At 36.5% G+C, this 18,038-nt stretch overlaps 3 protein-coding genes across 6 annotated transcripts; all 3 read left to right on the top strand.

Moving 5' to 3' along the window:
• The first annotated feature begins 235 nt into the window (after window positions 1-235).
• zgc:86738 (Transmembrane protein 150A-like) lies at window positions 236-6,854 on the top strand. The gene is made up of 7 exons (XM_051123684.1): window positions 236-502; window positions 1,077-1,124; window positions 1,556-1,642; window positions 1,727-1,794; window positions 4,934-5,061; window positions 5,894-6,071; window positions 6,157-6,854. The coding sequence occupies exons 1-7, from the start codon at window positions 438-440 to the stop codon at window positions 6,354-6,356; spliced, it is 774 nt and encodes a 257-aa protein (XP_050979641.1). The 5' UTR covers window positions 236-437; the 3' UTR covers window positions 6,357-6,854.
• A 970-nt stretch (window positions 6,855-7,824) lies between these two features.
• On the top strand, window positions 7,825-12,672 carry dydc2 (DPY30 domain containing 2). 4 transcript variants are annotated; one of them, XM_051124688.1, is made up of 8 exons: window positions 7,825-8,107; window positions 8,351-8,470; window positions 8,578-8,637; window positions 9,888-9,968; window positions 10,059-10,166; window positions 10,247-10,339; window positions 11,256-11,339; window positions 12,009-12,672. In XM_051124688.1, the coding sequence occupies exons 1-8, from the start codon at window positions 7,961-7,963 to the stop codon at window positions 12,027-12,029; spliced, it is 714 nt and encodes a 237-aa protein (XP_050980645.1). In that variant the 5' UTR covers window positions 7,825-7,960; the 3' UTR covers window positions 12,030-12,672. The 4 variants fall into 4 exon arrangements, with proteins under 4 accessions (XP_050980645.1, XP_050980646.1, XP_050980643.1 ...); XM_051124689.1 differs by having other exon boundaries at window positions 9,885-9,968; window positions 10,250-10,339; XM_051124686.1 differs by having other exon boundaries at window positions 9,885-9,968.
• selenou1b (selenoprotein U1b) lies at window positions 12,598-18,031 on the top strand. The gene is made up of 5 exons (XM_051124690.1): window positions 12,598-12,761; window positions 14,981-15,072; window positions 15,172-15,312; window positions 15,387-15,551; window positions 17,665-18,031. The coding sequence occupies exons 1-5, from the start codon at window positions 12,617-12,619 to the stop codon at window positions 17,767-17,769; spliced, it is 648 nt and encodes a 215-aa protein (XP_050980647.1). The 5' UTR covers window positions 12,598-12,616; the 3' UTR covers window positions 17,770-18,031.
• Window positions 18,032-18,038: the final 7 nt, after the last annotated feature.

Below are 18,038 nucleotides of genomic sequence, written 5' to 3'. Positions count from 1 at the left end.
TTACTGTCACTTTTGATCAATCTAATGCATCCTTGATAATAAAAGTAGTCATTTCTTTCCAAAAATCTTACTGAATATTCCTGTAACTCTGTTTTCTGCACTGATGTGAATCTGCTGCCCTCTGCTGGACTGATGGACACTGCAGGAGTTCCTGTCATTCTGTGCAGCTGCTGCTGGTGTTTCTGTTTCTCCAGTGATCTCAGGGTGTGATCAGAACATGAGAAGAGAGGAGGAGCATCAGATCAGACCTCATGTGTTTCTCTGCTCACAGCATCTCCAGACATGAACCAGACCTCAAACAGCACTAGTTACTGACAGAAAACCTCTTCAGACTCTTTGCTCCTGCTGTCATGTGTTGATCTGGGAGGTTTTACGCTGAATGAAGATGAGTTTGATTTGATTCAAGGATTCAGAGAAACTCTTCAGGAGCAGTGAAAATGTCTCTGTGGTTTCTGGTTCCCATCAGTTTGCCTGTGTTCACACTGCCTGGCATTTGGACCATGTGAGTATTTAGTACTATCCTCAAATAAGAGTTTAATCTGGCAGTCTAATTTCTAATTGCACTAAATGCATTTAAAGTTGCATTTAGTGCAGTGTTATTTTAGTATCATTTATATACTAGATTTTTTTTTTTTTTCATTTTAGTTGAAGTTTTTATCATTTTGTGTTTTTGTTATTTTTATCTCTTTTTTTCCAAGTAATTAATTTTTAAAATGGTTTTAGTTCTAGTTAACAATAATACTGATATATTGAGAAAAAAGTAGTGTCTTAGAGAATTGGAGTTTATCCATTTAATCATATTATTGTGTTTATATTTACTCAGTAAATGTGTAAATGTTTGCAATGTGTTTTAATTTAATTAAAATTAGCACATGAACTTTTAATAATTAACAAGTCACTTTGCAGACAGTTTCTATGCAAATCTTTTTGCAAAACTCATTCAGCAGTTATTAGGAATTAGTTTTGCCCAGTTGATCTGAAACTTTTGTAAAGACATGCTGGATTTCTGAAAGTCTGTACTTAATGTTTTAGTTTAATGCATTTACTCTTTTATCCTGTCTGTGTCTCTCTCACAGATATGCGATGGCCCTTTACAATCAGCACGTTTGTCCTGTGAATAACTGGTGAATATTGAATCTTCTCTCTGTGGAAAACTGAGATTGATGTGATTGATTTATTCAGATATCATAAGAGTCTCCTCATCACTAAACAAAGCAGATTTGCTTAAGTGTTTGATTAGATCACATTGATTTTGAGGGTAAAAAGGCCGGTTAGAGAGTCACATCTCACCTGATTCACTGTTTGTTCAGATTGATCAGTCTGTTAAATGTTGAGCTATACAGTTTTACTATCTCAGGAGTTTAGTTATCTCACATTTGTTAGTGAAAAGGAAGGATTTTGCAATTTTAAAAAGCAAAACCCTTGAACCCTTATCTGATGCATTATTTGTTTTAAGCAAATGTGTAAAATGAAATGTGTAAAATCTTTGCTTTACCTTATTTTATGCATGAAATCAGCAAACATTTTCACAGTGTGTGTGTGTGTGTGTTTGTAGGGTGTATAACTCAACCTGTCAGACATCTTTGGATCTTCAGAGCGGATCTGATCTGTGCTGCACGCTGGAAAACATCCCACTCATCAGGTACCAAAAAAATCACATTTAATTAGATTATGAGCAGAATTATATATTGTGAGACAGGTTTTGATCCTCCTGATGTGTGTGCAGTAAATGTGGCGGTGTTCCTCCAGAGAGCTGCTGGTTCAGTCTGCTGTGCAGCGCTGCTTCATTTGTGGGTGAGTGATTCACTGATTCACTGATTCAGTTTTGAGCTACAGAAACACTCATCTGACTCACGCAGCTCTTTCAGAATCTTGGCATGATTAACAGCTGTGATTATTTATTCATTCAGCAGGAGTTTGTACTTTTCTTGAGACTTAATAATAAATGCTTTAAAACTTTATACTGGTCTGTTTTGTGTGTTACAGTGACTTTGATTGGTCTGTCTTGTGTGTTACAGTGACTGTGATTGGTCTGTCTTGTGTGTTACAGTGACTGTGATTGGTCTGTTTTGTGTGTTACAGCGACTGTGATTGGTTTGTTTTGTGTGTTACAGTGACTGTGATTGTGTTTCGTTGTTACAGTGACTGTGATTGGTTTGTTTTGTGTGTTACAGTGACTGTGATTGGTCTGTTTTGTGTTACAGTGACTGTGATTGGTCTGTTTTGTGTGTTACAGTGACTGTGATTGGTTTGTTTTGTGTGTTACAGTGACTGTGATTGGTCTGTTTGACTGATTGGTTTGTTTTGTGACTGTGATTGGTCTGTTTTGTGTGTTACAGCGACTGTGATTGGTTTGTTTTGTGTGTTACAGTGACTGTGATTGGTCTGTTTCGTGTGTTACAGTGACTGTGATTGGTCTGTTTTGTGTGTTACAGTGACTGTGATTGGTCTGTTTTGTGTGTTACAGTGACTGTGATTGGTCTGTTTTGTGTGTTACAGTGACTGTGATTGGTTTGTTTTGTGTGTTACAGTGACTGTGATTGGTCTGTTTTGTGTGTTACAGTGACTGATTGGTCTGTTTCGTGTTTACAGTGACTGTGATTGGTCTGTTTTGTGTGTTACAGCGACTGTGATTGGTCTGTTTCGTGTGTTACAGTGACTGTGATTGGTCTATTTCGTGTATTACAGTGACTGTGATTAGTCTGTTTCGTGTGTTACAGTGACTGTGATTGGTTTGTTTTGTGTGTTACAGCGACTGTGATTGGTTTGTTTTGTGTGTTACAGTGACTGTGATTGGTCTGTTTCGTGTGTTACAGTGACTGTGATTGGTCTGTTTCGTGTGTTACAGTGACTGTGATTGGTCTGTTTTGTGTGTTACAGCGACTGTGATTGGTTTGTTTTGTGTGTTACAGTGACTTTGATTGGTCTGTCTTGTGTGTTACAGTGACTGTGATTGGTCTGTCTTGTGTGTTACAGTGACTGTGATTGGTCTGTTTTGTGTGTTACAGCGACTGTGATTGGTTTGTTTTGTGTGTTACAGTGACTGTGATTGGTCTGTTTCGTGTGTTACAGTGACTGTGATTGGTCTGTTTTGTGTGTTACAGCGACTGTGATTGGTCTGTTTCGTGTGTTACAGTGACTGTGATTGGTCTGTTTTGTGTGTTACAGTGACTGTGATTGGTTTGTTTTGTGTGTTACAGTGATTGTGATTCGTCTGTTTTGTGTGTTACAGTGACTGATTGGTTTGTTTTGTGTGTTACAGCGACTGTGATTGGTTTGTTTTGTGTGTTACAGTGACTGTGATTGGTCTGTTTTGTGTGTTACAGTGACTGTGATTGGTCTGTTTTGTGTGTTACAGCGACTGTGATTGGTCTGTTTTGTGTGTTACAGTGACTGTGATTGGTCTGTTTCGTGTGTTACAGTGACTGTGATTGGTTTGTTTCGTGTGTTACAGTGACTGTGATTGGTTTGTTTTGTGTGTTACAGCGACTGTGATTGGTTTGTTTTGTGTGTTACAGTGACTGTGATTGGTCTGTTTCGTGTGTTACAGTGACTGTGATTGGTCTGTTTCGTGTGTTACAGTGACTGTGATTGGTCTGTTTTGTGTGTTACAGCGACTGTGATTGGTTTGTTTTGTGTGTTACAGTGACTGTGACTGGTCTGTTTCGTGTGTTACAGCGACTGTGATTGGTCTGTTTCGTGTGTTACAGTGACTGTGATTGGTCTGTTTTGTGTGTTACAGTGACTGTGATTGGTTTGTTTTGTGTGTTACAGTGATTGTGATTAGTCTGTTTCATGTTACAGTGATTTTGTTTTTGTTTTGTGTGTTACAGTGACTTTGGTCTGTTTTATGTTACAGTGATTTTGATTTTGTTTTGTGTGTTACAGTGACTGTGATTAGTCTGTTTTATGTTACAGTGATTTTGATTTTGTTTTGTGTGTTACAGTGACTGTGATTGGTTTGTTTTGTGTGTTACAGTGATTGTGATTCGTCCGTTTCATGTTACAGTGATTTTGATTTTGTGTGTTACAGTCACTGTGATTGGTCTGTTTTATGTTACAGTGATTTTGATTTTGTTTTGTGTGTTACAGTGATTGTGATTAGTCTGTTTTGTGTGTTATAGTGACTGTGATTGGTCTGTTTCGTGTGTTACAGCGACTGTGATTGGTTTGTTTTGTGTGTTACAGTGATTGTGATTCGACTGTTTCAGGTTACAGTGATTCTGATTTTGTTTTGTGTGTTACAGTGACTGTGATTGGTCTGTTTCATGTTACAGTGATTTTGATTTTGTTTTGTGTGTTACAGTGACTGTGATTAGTCTGTTTCGTGTGTTACAGCAACTGTGATTGGTTTGTTTTGTGTGTTACAGTGATTGTGATTCGTCTGTTTCATGTTACAGTGATTTTGATTTTGTTTTGTGTGTTACAGTGACTGATTCGTCTGTTTCATGTTACAGTGATTTTGATTTTGTGTGTTACAGTGACTGTGATTCGTCTGTTTCATGTTACAGTGATTTTGATTTTGTGTGTTACAGTGACTGTGATTCGTCTGTTTCATGTTACAGTGATTTTGATTTTGTTTTGTGTGTTACAGTGACTGTGATTCGTCTGTTTCATGTCACAGTGATTTTGATTTTGTTTTGTTTTGTGTTACAGCGACTGTGATTGGTCCGTTTTGTGTGTTACAGTGACTGATTGGTTTGTTTTGTGTGTTAGAGTGATTGTGATTGGTCTGTCTTGTGTGTTACAGTGACTGTGATTTTTCTGTTTCGTGTGTTACAGTGACTGTGATTGGTCTGTTTCATTTGTTACAGTGATTGTGATTGGTCTGTTTCATGTTACAGTGATTGTGATTCGTCTGTTTCATGTGTTACAGTGACTGTGATTGTTCTATTTTGTGTATTACAGTGACTTTGATTGGTCTGTGTTACAGTGATTGTGATTGGACTGCTCCGTTACGCTCAGCTCATCCATAAGCACAGCAACAGCGTGTTGAACATCGAGGGTCTGTTTGCCGGATGGCTCTGTGCTGCAGGACTCATGATTGTGGGAAACTTCCAAGTAAGAAAACAATAACAAAGCAGTAATTCACAGCAATTTCATCCACTTTTTTATATGAGAATTTCTCCACAGATACCATTTTGTTGGCATTTGTCAATTTGATACACTACATTCGCCAGGATCCAATTTTTTGAAGCATATTTTAACGGATTATGATGGTATTGACTCCTTTATGACTTTTGGTTGATTCATATAAAAAGAAATAGATGATTCCAGAATATGACTCCAGAATAGATGATTCTATAGAAAGTTCTGGAACATCTAAAGTGCTGCTCATCGTCCGGGCGTCTCCTCTAGATCTCTGCCTGCGCCTTCCAATTTTTTATCACCGCAACAACAAACACGATTTGTTTTTCCTCATTCATTGGGACTTTTTATTCCTGCTGCTATAGTTTATTAGAACTTTCAGTAAGCCCATAAATGTGTGCTTTTCTTAGCTTCAGCAGATATTATGTAATATTATTATCAGAATGATCAGATAAACATGAGTCACTGCACAGGGTCTCTCCCGTCCGCGTCCGCTGATTGTGTGTTATTGCATAAGTGAAATCAAAGGCATTCGGCCGTTTGATGTGTGTTCAACTGCGTGTCCTGCAGTGATGGAGGTGTGTGCAGATGTGCTGTAACTAAGCAGTGAAAGTGGTTAGAGATCTGAGATGGTAACTCAAAGTCTGCAGGTTCAAACCCAGCAAGGGTTGCTCTGTAAACCATCACCAGGAACAAAACACTAAACCTCAGGTTAATCTAGTGCATCAGTTCTCTTTAAGTAAATGGCAAAAAAAAAAAAATGTTTAACCTGTAACTTCCAATGATTTTGTGCTGTTTTCTGCAGGTGGACCATGCTAAAGTTCTTCATTATGTGGGTGCGGGTCTGGCCTTCCCTGCCAGTCTGCTGTTTGTGTGCGTGCAGACGCTGCTGTCGTACCGTGCAGCCGAGACACAGAGAGACTTCCAGTTGGCTCATCTGCGGCTGACGCTCACCACACTGGCCTTCACCACCCTCATACTCAATATCCTTCACATACAGTGCTCATAAACTCATGAAACTGCTCCGTATGACCATATAGTGCGATTCCTTAACATTGTGTCCTGCAGGTGGTGTGTTTTTCATCCAGGAGAGTTTTGTTCTCCAGCACGCAGCTGCCATATTGGAATGGATCTTTGCCATCATCGTGCTGCTGTTTTACAGCTCGTTCTCTCTCGAGTTCGGCTCCATCTCTTCAGAAACACTCACCGCTCTGATAGCGAGACAAGACGGTGTGTCTGAGGAGGGACGGAAACTAGAGAAAGTCTAGACGAGAAAGACCTTCACATCATGTTCTTGTAGTTGAATTGTGAAATCTTTGTTAAGATTAACAGAGAATCCCTTGATGAGCAAAACATGGAATGTCATGTTGACTTGGAGTAAAAAGAAATGCAAGTAAATAAATAAAATGGAACGGCTGGCTGTTTTGGGGGAAAAAAATGTGATTTCTCAAAACGAATGTGCACTTTTTTGTGACCGTTCATGTATTGGCAGTTGTATTGGGAATATTTTCATACGTCTGTCTGGATTTATGATGAACTCGAGTTCAAGTGCCTTATAATTCAGTGAACAGCAGTGTTCCTGGATCAATCACTTTCTTTTACCAAGAAAAAACCTTTGGTTTTATTACAGTTGCTTTGTGTTATGCATTATATTGTGTTTGCACTGTACTATTTATACCACTTTTCTTTGGTAAGAAAGCTCTGTAATATTTCACTGGTTTATCTTCATGTCCTCACAGGAAATATATCAGATTTACAACCTGCTATTTTTGACTGTGTGTTTATTAATACAGTTGTGATTCTGTTTTGCTATTTGAGGGAAGACATGTAGCTGTTATGTAATAAAAAGTGTGTAGAAACATGTACAAACACTTTGTGATTTAAAAGAACATGATCCCAGCTAACAGGGAACGTTCTCACTGTTTTTTTTTTTAAGTTATATAAATTAAGACAAAACGTTCTGAAAGTAATGTTAATGGTACGTTCTTATATGTGGCCCTGGACCACAAAACCAAGTCTTAAGCCGCTGGGGTATATTTGTAGCAATAGCCAAAAATACATTGTATGGGTCAAAATTATTGATTTTTCTTTTATGCCAAAGATCATTAGAAAATTAAATAAAGTTCATGTTCCATTAAGATATTTTATAAAATTCCTACTGTAAATATATCAAAACTTAATTTTTGATTAGTAATATGCATTGCTAAGAACTTCATTTGGACAACTTTAAAGGTGATTTTCTCAATATTTTGATTTTTTTGCACCCTCAGATTCCAGATTTTCAAATAGTTGTATCTCGGTTAAATATTGTCCTATCCTAACAAACCATTTATGAATCTCAATTTCAAAAAATTAGGGTCACATATTTGATATACATTCTCATACCATTGAGAGAAAATGTTCTGAGATCAACATTATCAAAATGTCCTTATAATGTTATTTGTACTTGAACGTTCTAAGAAAAGGTTTTGTAACCTTTAAATGACATTCTAATCACCACAATAAAACTGGACATTTTAACGTTCTTAGAATATTAAAAATAAACGCTCAAATAACGTTATATTTTGGGTGAAATAAAATGAGTAGAGTTGTAAGAAACGTTTTTCTGACCTTTAAAATAAGGTTTTAATCACGACAGCGTTTTAGAAACATTTCAAAGTGTTAGTAACTTAAATGTATCACTTCGCCTGCTTTATTTGTTTCCGGACGCGTTACAATGTTGCGCCGTTACCATGGAGAACGTAAACAAAACACGCGTCATACAAACCAACGTGTTTACGCTTTAATACGAGCGATAGAGCGTAATTTAACAGCGTTTTTGTGTATTTTAGTGAGTAAATACAGCTGTTTCATAGGTTGATCGTTTGCTCGGATGGACTCGCAGTACGTGAGCGGGACTCTGGCGGTCTGTCTCTCTCAGGGACTCGCGGAGCTGCTCGAGCAGAGGCCGCCGGATCCCATCGAGTTCCTGGCGCTCTGGATCCTCAAATACAAGCACAACCAGGAGCTCCAGCAACAGGTCAAACACACACGGACTCAACAATAGTTGGAAAAATGTGTTAATGGAAGTTATTTTGCAGTGTTAAAATATATATATATATACATAAAAAATTAATATTGGTGAATCTGGGTTGACAGAGAGTCTTGTTGTGCTGCTGGGTCAGAAATGGTTGACAATCCCTTCAGTCAAAGGTGGATGTTGTTGGGGTTTTTGAGTTAAAATATCCCCACTAACAGAATCATATAACCATCATTTCATCAGAAATTAGCTTACCAGAGACTGTTAGAGGAGGAGCAGCAGCGGCTTCAAGCTGAAAGTCTCCATCAGAAACTCCTGCAGGACGAGGAGACGCGGATCAGAGCCGCACAGGAGCAGATCCAGGTGACACAGACACTGCAGGAATCAGATGGAGAACCAACTGTGAGATTATGTTAGTAAGAGCATGTGTTTGTCATAATCACTTTGAATGATTTGTTGTGTTTTGCCAGCATGAACCTGAATCAGCAGACGAGAGCAAACTCAGTCCTCCAGATCAGGGTGAAGATGAGGTTTGTGTTTCTGCTCATCAAACCATCTTTACACTTTCACCTGTCTAGCGTTTACACAGACTTACTACAGACACACACTCTCACAAATGCAGACTGATACTGGTGACATTCATGCACTTATCCAATCAAATATTACACAATTCCCTTGATATGACTGACCGAAATGTTTGAATTACCACAGTGGCAGTGTTATTTTAGTATTATTTATTTACTAATATAATATGAATTAATTAATTAATTAATAGGTTTTATTTTTCTATATTTGCCATTTTCTTAATTTTGAGATTTAGCCATTTTGTTATGTGCTTTTATAATTTTTATTCATTTAATTTCAGGTTTATTTTTAGTCATTTTAGCAACTTAAACCGATTTATTTCAGTTAGCTGCCAGCACAACATTTCTAATTTTCATTTAAGTTTTAAAAGTTTTAATGTTTTTCATCTAATATTTATATTTTATTTCAGTGATTGAAAACAATATTTAATAGATTTAGTTAACAATAACACTGATCAATATGGATAAAAACACATAATAGCAATTGCAACTTTTTAATCTGAGAAAAAAACCTCAGAATTACATGATATAAACTCAGAATAATTTGTAAACTTGGAATTGTGAGTGGAAAAAAGACAAAATTCTGAGTTTATATCTCACAATTCAACCCAATTTTTTTTATTCCACATCAGAAATGGCCTTCTACAGGATCAGTAACTGAAAACTTTTGCTTTTCCGTGACTATCTTTATGCATTCGAGAAAACTGCCATATACAGTCAAACCAAATGTTATTCAGACAGCAGATATAATTTTTGATATTTTTTTACTAGTGGCTGCAGGACAGTATGGTTCATTTACGTAAGTGACGAGAGCAAAATAAAATAAACTGTGACTTATTATACCCAAAAATTCTTTATTCAGTGGACTACCAGTAAAACTGATAAAAAATTTGGGACCATGTTTTGCTTAGGTGTTTTTTCTTTAATTGCTAATGCAAACTTTTCACACCACAGACTAAACAAAATTAAGCATTGCTTGGTAATTGGTTGACCTAAATTGATATTATGTAATTTTGTACGTAAATTTAACAGCTGACAGCTATTCAACCTAATTCATTTGTGAGATAGTGACATAGTTATTAACATAAGAATGACATTATCAGGATGAATTTGTTCTGAAACACAGTGTAGATACTGTAGTGTAAAACTCCGCTGAACACATGTTTAAGTTGTATTTAAAGTGTCTTTCTCAGCAGACAGATGCTGCACAAGATCCTGGAGATCAGACGGAGTCAGAGTCAGTGAAAGAGCCCACAGATCCACCAGCAGAAGATCAGGTGATCAATCACATGAAGATCCTCTCAAATCACAGAGGTTTACTTAATAAAAACTGCTAAACAGCTGCTTTTTGTGTTTTTCCCCATAAGGAGGCAAATAAGGAGGAATCTGGTGAAGCTGTTGCAGGTGAGGAACAAACCCCTGAGATCCTGAACACTGACCAATCACAGTCTCAGGAGGAGCACAGCGACACACAGGTGAGGTCACGTGACTGGTGAATGACAAACGACACGTTTCCATTACAATACAGTGATCGAACGATACTGTTCATCTTCAGAAGGAGCCAGACGTCCCATCTGAAGAGAACAAAGCTGATCCTGAGAAGACAGAAGAAGACTCTGATGAGAGACAGATGGAAACACAGGACAAAGTGAGAATGCAGCATCATCCTGGTTAATCTATTTAGATATTCAGGACTTAACAGGACACATTAGGAGATTCACACTTGTAATAATTTAATTTAAAATTACATTATATTTTATTGTTTTTTATTTTACATCAGATTTTTATTTTGAGTCATTTGTAATATTTTAAATATATTTAGATATAAATTATTTTTTAAATAATAAATATCTTGTATTTTATTAAATATTATGCTAATTCTAAATATATTTTTATTTTAAATATTCTTCATAAATTGTAATATTTAAAATATTTCTAAATAATAAATATTATTTTGTATTTTATAAAATATGATTTGATTTTTATTTGATTATTACTTATAAAAGCACATACTTTTTTCTCTTTTTTTATTTGTCCTATTCAAAACTTGTCAGCCGCTACTCCCCATCTGCCTTTGTTTTACAGAAAACAACATCTCATTTTGCAAAAGAGTATCTCTTTGAAATCGAAAGCAGAAATGCACAGCACTTACATATAATTCCTCTGTACAAAAACACATTTTAATTAAGTTACTCTAAATATGATATTGTCATGCATTATGTACTGAATTATAACATATATGTCATGAAATACATCTTATCTCGATGTTCTGTTGGAAAGTGTAAAGTTCAGAGAGAAGACGTAGAATATCACACATCTGTCCTACTATTTCAATAATGTTCAATATCCTGCAAAGTGTTCTACTTGCATTAAATACATGTAAATAACATCTAAAATTCTTGACAGAGGAAACTGAGCTTTTAGAAACTGAACAAGTGCTTCGTAAACTGATCCACTGTTTGAATCATTAAAACGCTGCGCACTGGCGACTCCTGCTGGTCAAAATTGATGATCTGACATATACTGACACAGACTGAAGATTTCACTCCTGTCGCTCCTCACAGGAATCAGGAAGACCTGAAGATACTGAAGATGCGTCAGGACCAGCAGCGAGACCTGAGGAACCGGACGACGGCGTCCAACCACAGGTGATCCTTCACTTCACTCACAGTTTATGGGAGGATTGTGTTCCTGCAGAGATGAGGGAGATATTACACGTGTGTGTGTTTGTGTGTGTGTGTTTCACATGCAGGAGGAAGAGGATGAAGCCTAAACGGCAATTATGATATACATTATATTTTTTTGTTTTTTATTTTACGTTAGATTTTTATTTTAAATAATTTGTAATATTCAAATGTATTAATATTTATTAAATATTATGCTAATTCTAAATATATTTTTATTTTACATTTGAATTTTATTTTAAATATTCTTGATAATTTTTAATATTTATTTTTTTATTAATAAATATTATTTTGTATTTTTTAAAATATTAGATTTTCATTTGATTATTGCTTATAAAAGCACATACAAATAGAGCACTTACAAATAATTCCTCTGTACAAAAATGCATATTTTTGTATATTGTTCATATTTATTTTTTATATATATATATATAAAAATATAAACTTAAAAAAAAATGCATATTTTTTATCTGTAAAGCACCATGCAAGTATATACCATGCATTAATATAATTTAATTTTTAAAATGATATTTAAATTTATGAGACGATTGTGTTCCTGCAGAGATGAGGGAGATATCACATGTGTGTGTTTGTGTGTGTGTGTGTGTGTGTGTGTGTGTGTTTCACATGCAGGAGGAAGAGGATAAAGCCTAAACGCCAATATGATTTCATGCATATTGATATTAAATTATAGTTATGGTTACTGAACTTTTGTGTTGTGTTGTATATATTGACACCCAAACTGACTGAGCAACTACCTACAATGCCTTAGTAACCACCTAGAACACAAAAAGTGTAATTCTGTTGAGTTTTTAATTAAGTTCATCCAATTTAAATTTGGGGTTCTTATGAAAAATGGGTTTTAAATATCTTATTTAGTTCTGATTTAAATTTCAGCAACTCAGGTATAGTTTTCACAATGAAAGTAGTCATTTAAAAAAACACTCAGAATGCCTCAGAAACCCTGAGCTGCTGTTCTGCTTCATTAGCTGCGTGATAAGCTGTAATCGGTGTGAGAAATCAGTGCAGACGGAGCGAATGTTTGTGGGAACAGAGGTCAATCTCCTCCCAGCTTGCACAACCACTGGATCCAGATCAGCATTCACCGCCGCTGAGCTCCATCAAGACCTCGTGAGCTGCTGAACACTGGTCATCAAACCACTAGAGATCCATTAGTGAAGGACGGACACGTCTGGAGACACTCAGAAGATCCTCAGCTCTGCTGTGAGCGTTTGTGAGCGATGGAGCCGGTGACCCGCACCGTCAGCTCTCTGGGTCTGACCGTCATCGAGGCGTTACGATCTTTCACTGAGCTGTTTCTCACACAGCCTCTGTGCGCAACGCTCTCTCATCTGGGTGAGACTGACCTCAGAACGCTGGACGGAGGTGAGTGAACGTCACGCCAAACACTCAGGACTCATTGTGTTTTGGAGATTTTCAGTTGATGTGCTCAATCAGTTCTGCTCAGAATCACATGACTCACTAACCACAAACACAATATTGTCTTCATCTTCAGCTCTACACAGTTCAGCTTTTTTTAAACCTACAAACATCTGTCTGTTAAATGTTTTGAGTGTGATGTGTATTTGTGCATCCTTATTCACAGTGCCACTTGATTTCATATTCTGTGATGTTTTGTCTGGGTTCACTGTTTGTGCATGTGAGAAAAAAGAAAATAAAGAAACAGATGAAATAAAAAAAGGGAAATACAGTCAATGTTCAGAGCTGAGGAAATGGTGACAAAATGGACATTTGTTTAATTGTTTTACACCATAAGCTTTACTGTATTTAGATTCTGAGCAAATCCAGTGATATGGATGTGACGTATAAATTCTTAGAGAATGTTTGTGATACCAATATACCAAACCATCTGTTTATATTTTAATTAACCCTTGCTGGAGTCTAAACACCAGACAAATATTAGTCTATGCACAAGTTTTCTATGTTAAAAAGGGAAATAATCATGTGTAATGGACAATGCACAAAACAGACGCAATAAACCCCAACAAATAGAGAAGCGATGGCTCTTCACAGAACATATAATTGTTACTTAATTTTAATTTTGATGTGTCTGTTTATGAGGAATATGTACTGTTATGGATGTGACAAGCCTGAAAATAGCACTTACCAGACTATGGTAAATCATGCACTAAAAATAATAATAAAAATGTTTTAAAAACTTTAAGAGAGACCTCACATGGATATTTGAACCACCAAATGTTAACATCCATGCTATTAGTATAGTAAAAACCTTTGGTAAAACTGTATTTTTTCATGGTTAGGTTGACCTTTGGATGGAATTACCCTCCTATGAATGCAGGGCATTATTTTAAGTTCCGTTTTGCATTGCAGGTTCATGCATCTTGTTTGGATTTTTGTTGGAAAACTAGAGAAAGATTTAGATTTAAATTAATTGATTCAGCTTTTTTTTAAAACCTAAAAACATCTGTCTGTTAAATATATTTTGAGCGTAATGTGGATTTGTGCATCTTTGTTCACATCTTGATTTTTATATTTTATGATATTCTGGGAGGGGGTTCAATGTGTTTGTGCATGTGAGAAAAAATACAATAATAAAATACAGATGAAACAAAAGAGAGAAATACAGTCAGTGTTCAGAGCTGAAGAAATAGTGACAAACTGAATATTTGTGTAATTGTTTAATTCTTTTTTTTCTCTGAATGCAAGCCATTATTTTATGTTCCATTTTGCATTTCAGGTTCATGCATCTTGTTTGGATTTTTATTTGAAAACAGGAAAGATTTTGATTAAAATTGATTGATGCAGCATTTTTAAACCTGCCAACATCTGCTTGTTCAATATTCTGATTTCAAAGTGTGTTTGTGCATGTTTATTCACAATAAACAACACTTAATTTGGTATTTTATATATGTGATCACAAATCCAGTCATAAGTATCACAGGTATATTTGTAGCAATAGCCAAAAATACATGGGACAAAATTAGAAATTTTTCTTTTATGCCAAAAATCATTAGGATATCAAGTAAAGATCATGTTCCATGAAGATATTTTGTAAATGAAGAATGTGAATATGTGAATATATCAAAACTTAATTTTTGATTAGTAATATGCATTGCTAAGAACTTCATTTGCACAACTTTAAAGGCGATTTTCGATATTTTGATTTGATATTTTGATTTTTGCACCCTCAGATTACAGATTTTCAAATAGTTGTATCTCAGCCAAATTTTATGGTCCAGGGTCACAAATGATGAATGACATTCAGTCAAGTGTGACTTAAATGTGCAAATATATATGCATTTTTATTTTAAGTAATGCGTTTAAGTACTTTTTTTAGTAGTAGTTTTAAGCATAAATCTAACGTGATTATCTGAAAGCAAGCCATAAGATTATGTTCAGTTTTGCATTTCATGTTAATGCAGGTTGCGTGAACGTTTTGTTGGAAAAAACAAGATTAGATTTTGTTTAAAAATTATTATTTTGCAATTCCACGGCTGTTGTTGTAACCGTCTCATGACTGTCTGATTACAAAATGTGTTGATTTTTCTCCAGTGTCCTGCTGAAACGCTGCCTCTTGCCACAGTCTTGTTTGTGAAATGTGAATTTCATCCTGTGATCTGCAGATGATCGGGTGTTTAAGGCCAGAGAACTGTGGGAGAGTTCAGGAGCCGTAATCATGGCCGTGAGGAGACCGGGATGATTCCTGTGCAGAGAGGTACAGATTTTTGACTTTACGCCCCACTAAAACATCTTTAAATTTAATGAGCGTTTGATAGTAATGAGGTGTGTTTCAGATGAATGTGTTTTTTTTCAGGAGGCGTCTGATCTCTCCTCTCTGAAGTCTCAGTTAGACGAGCGTGGAGTGGCTCTGGTCGCTGTGGTCAAAGAGAACATCGGCTCAGAGATTCACGACTTCAGACCTTACTTTAACGGAGAGATCTTCCTCGATCAGCAGGTTTGTCACATATAAACACACATCAGCACACACACCGTCACATCTCTCACACTGAATCTGTGTCGTGTGTTCAGAGAGGGTTCTACGGGCCGCAGGAGCGCTGGATGGGCGTCTCGGGGATTCTGCGGGCTGGCGTTTGGATGAACGGTTGGAGGGCGTATCAGAGCGGATACGGGGGAAACGTGCGGGGTGAGGGCTTCGTCCTGGGTGCGGTTTATGTCATCGGACCGGGTCAACAGGTGTGTGAACGCACATGGCATTAAAGTCATGCATTGGACCTGCAGTCAACACTTTAATCTAATTTAAGATGATTCGGATAAAAGTTTCTGTCTGATTTCAGGGCCGTAACCACAAAAGACATTGAGTTCCTCCCATGTTACATTTTCAAAATATTAAGTGTAGGAACAAGAGTGAAAGTCTTTTGCAAGTAGTTGCAAATTGATACCTTCACTTGATTCTTTAATTATTTTATTCCTTGCAATAGTACAACCCTTACAACCGATGTCCAGGGTAACCCATCACAAGTAACGCGAGTTACATAATCAGATTACGTTTTTCAAGTAACTATTAAAGTAACACATTAATGTGTTACAAAAAAAAATCTGAGTTACTTTTTCAAATAAGTTACTTTTTTCCCCATGTATTGACTGACTAGTCTCCTGTCCCCATGTTGAGAGAAATCTGAAGTACAGAGACATAAACATGATGTTACTGTAGTTCTAGACTAAATGTGAATGTGCATTTACTCATCTCACTTGCAAAAAAACTGATTCAGTCTTCATCAAAATGAATTAAAACTTGCAAATTGAGAATATGACGTAAACCTGCAATAATTAAATGTTAAATAACACAAATATCCTTTATGCATTTAATCCAGTTTTATTAAGCAGTGTCTTTGCTGCTGACCTGTGATGATCCAGTTCAACCATACTAATAAGAAAAATGACTTCAGATAAACTAACATTTGTGCTTCATTGTTTTTTTTATTGCTGAAGAGTGTTAAACTTTTTTTCTCCTCCATTCTGTACAGACGTGAATTTACTTTTCCTTCAGCCTGAGGCTAATTCAGTTCACGTTTTGGTGTGAAAAGGCTTTTACAATTGGTAAAAATAGAACTTTTTAAATTAAAAACAAACAAGCAAGCCCTGTCCAGATTTTAAAAGTAACGAGTAATGTAACGCATTACTTTCCATAAAAAGTAACTACACAGACCAAAATTATAAACACAATACTTTTGTTTTTGCCCACATTTTTCATGAGCTGAACTCAAAGATCTAAGACTTTTTCTATGTACACAAAAGGTCTCAAATATTGTTCACAAATTGGTCTAAATCTGTGTTAGAGAGCCGATATAATCCATCCACCTCACAGGTGTGGCATATCAAGATGCTGATTAGACAGCATGATTATTGCACAGGTGTGCCTTAGGCTGGCCACAATGAAAGGCCACTCTAAAATGTGCAGTTTTATCACACAGCACAATGCCACCGATGTTGCAAGTTTTGAGGGAGCATAAAATTGGCATGCTGACTGTAGGAATGTCCACCAGAGCTGCTGCCCGTGAATTGAATGTTCATTTTTTCACCATAAGCCGTCTCCAAAGGCATTTCAGAGAATTTGGCAGTACATCCAACCGGCCTCACAACCACAGACCACTTGTAACCACACCAGCCAAAGACCTCCACGTCCAGCATCTTCACCTCCAAGATCGTCTGAGACCAGCCACCCGGACAGTTGCTTCAACAGTCGGTTTGCATAACCAAAGATAACCACATTCGGTGGCGTCTGGCACTTTGGAGACATGTTCTCTTCACAAATGAATCCTGGTTTTCACTGTACAGGGCAGATGGCAGACAGCATGTATGGCATCGTGTGGGTGAGCGGTTTGCTGATGTCAACGTTGTGGATCGAGTGGCCCACACACCTGTGCAATAATCATGCTGTCTAATCAGCATCTTAATATGCAACACCTGTGAGGTGGATGGATTATCTCGGCAAAGGAGAAGTGCTCACTAACACAGATTTAGACAGATTTGTGAACAATATTTGAGAAAAACAGGCCTTTTGTGTACATTGAAAAAGTCTTAGATCTTTGAGTTCAGCTCATGAAAAATGGGGGCAAAAACAAAAGTGTTGCGTTTATAATATTGGTCAGTGTAAGTAACGTAATTACTTTTTTTTTTTTTTTTTTAGGGAATTAACGCAATATTGTAATGCATTACTTTTAAAAGTAACCTTTCCCAACACTGCTTACAACCCACTCCCAAAAATCTCCCAATGCTTAAGACATGCAAATATGATTCATAAATGCAAATCTTGATTAAAAACACCCTCCTGTATGTTTCTGCACAGGGAATCCTACTGGAGCACAGAGAGATGGAGTTTGGAGACAAAGTCAACATGTCTGACGTCATTCAGGCTATTGAACAGATAAAAACTGATATTAAAAAAGCCTAACATATCACTCACTTACTGAAAACTCCTACAGCTTGAATGTTTGTTATTCTAACCTGAATATGAATCTTGAAAATAGCAGAAAATGTAAAGCCATCCATATGTAAACACTAGTGATATATATGTGTGTGTGTGTGTGTGTGTGTGTGTAGTTGATGACAGACTGACTCTAAACTCAAATGACGGATCAGTCTCGATGTTTCACGCTCTACATACACACGCAAAAACCTATAAAATACACCAATAAAACACACACTAGAGTCGATCAGATG

Source organism: Labeo rohita, chromosome 12 (genome assembly GCF_022985175.1).
Source record: "Labeo rohita strain BAU-BD-2019 chromosome 12, IGBB_LRoh.1.0, whole genome shotgun sequence".
Classification (NCBI taxonomy): Eukaryota; Metazoa; Chordata; class Actinopteri; order Cypriniformes; family Cyprinidae; genus Labeo; species Labeo rohita.
Note: the sequence above shows the minus strand (reverse complement) of the source record. Positions and strands in the feature narration are given on the sequence as shown.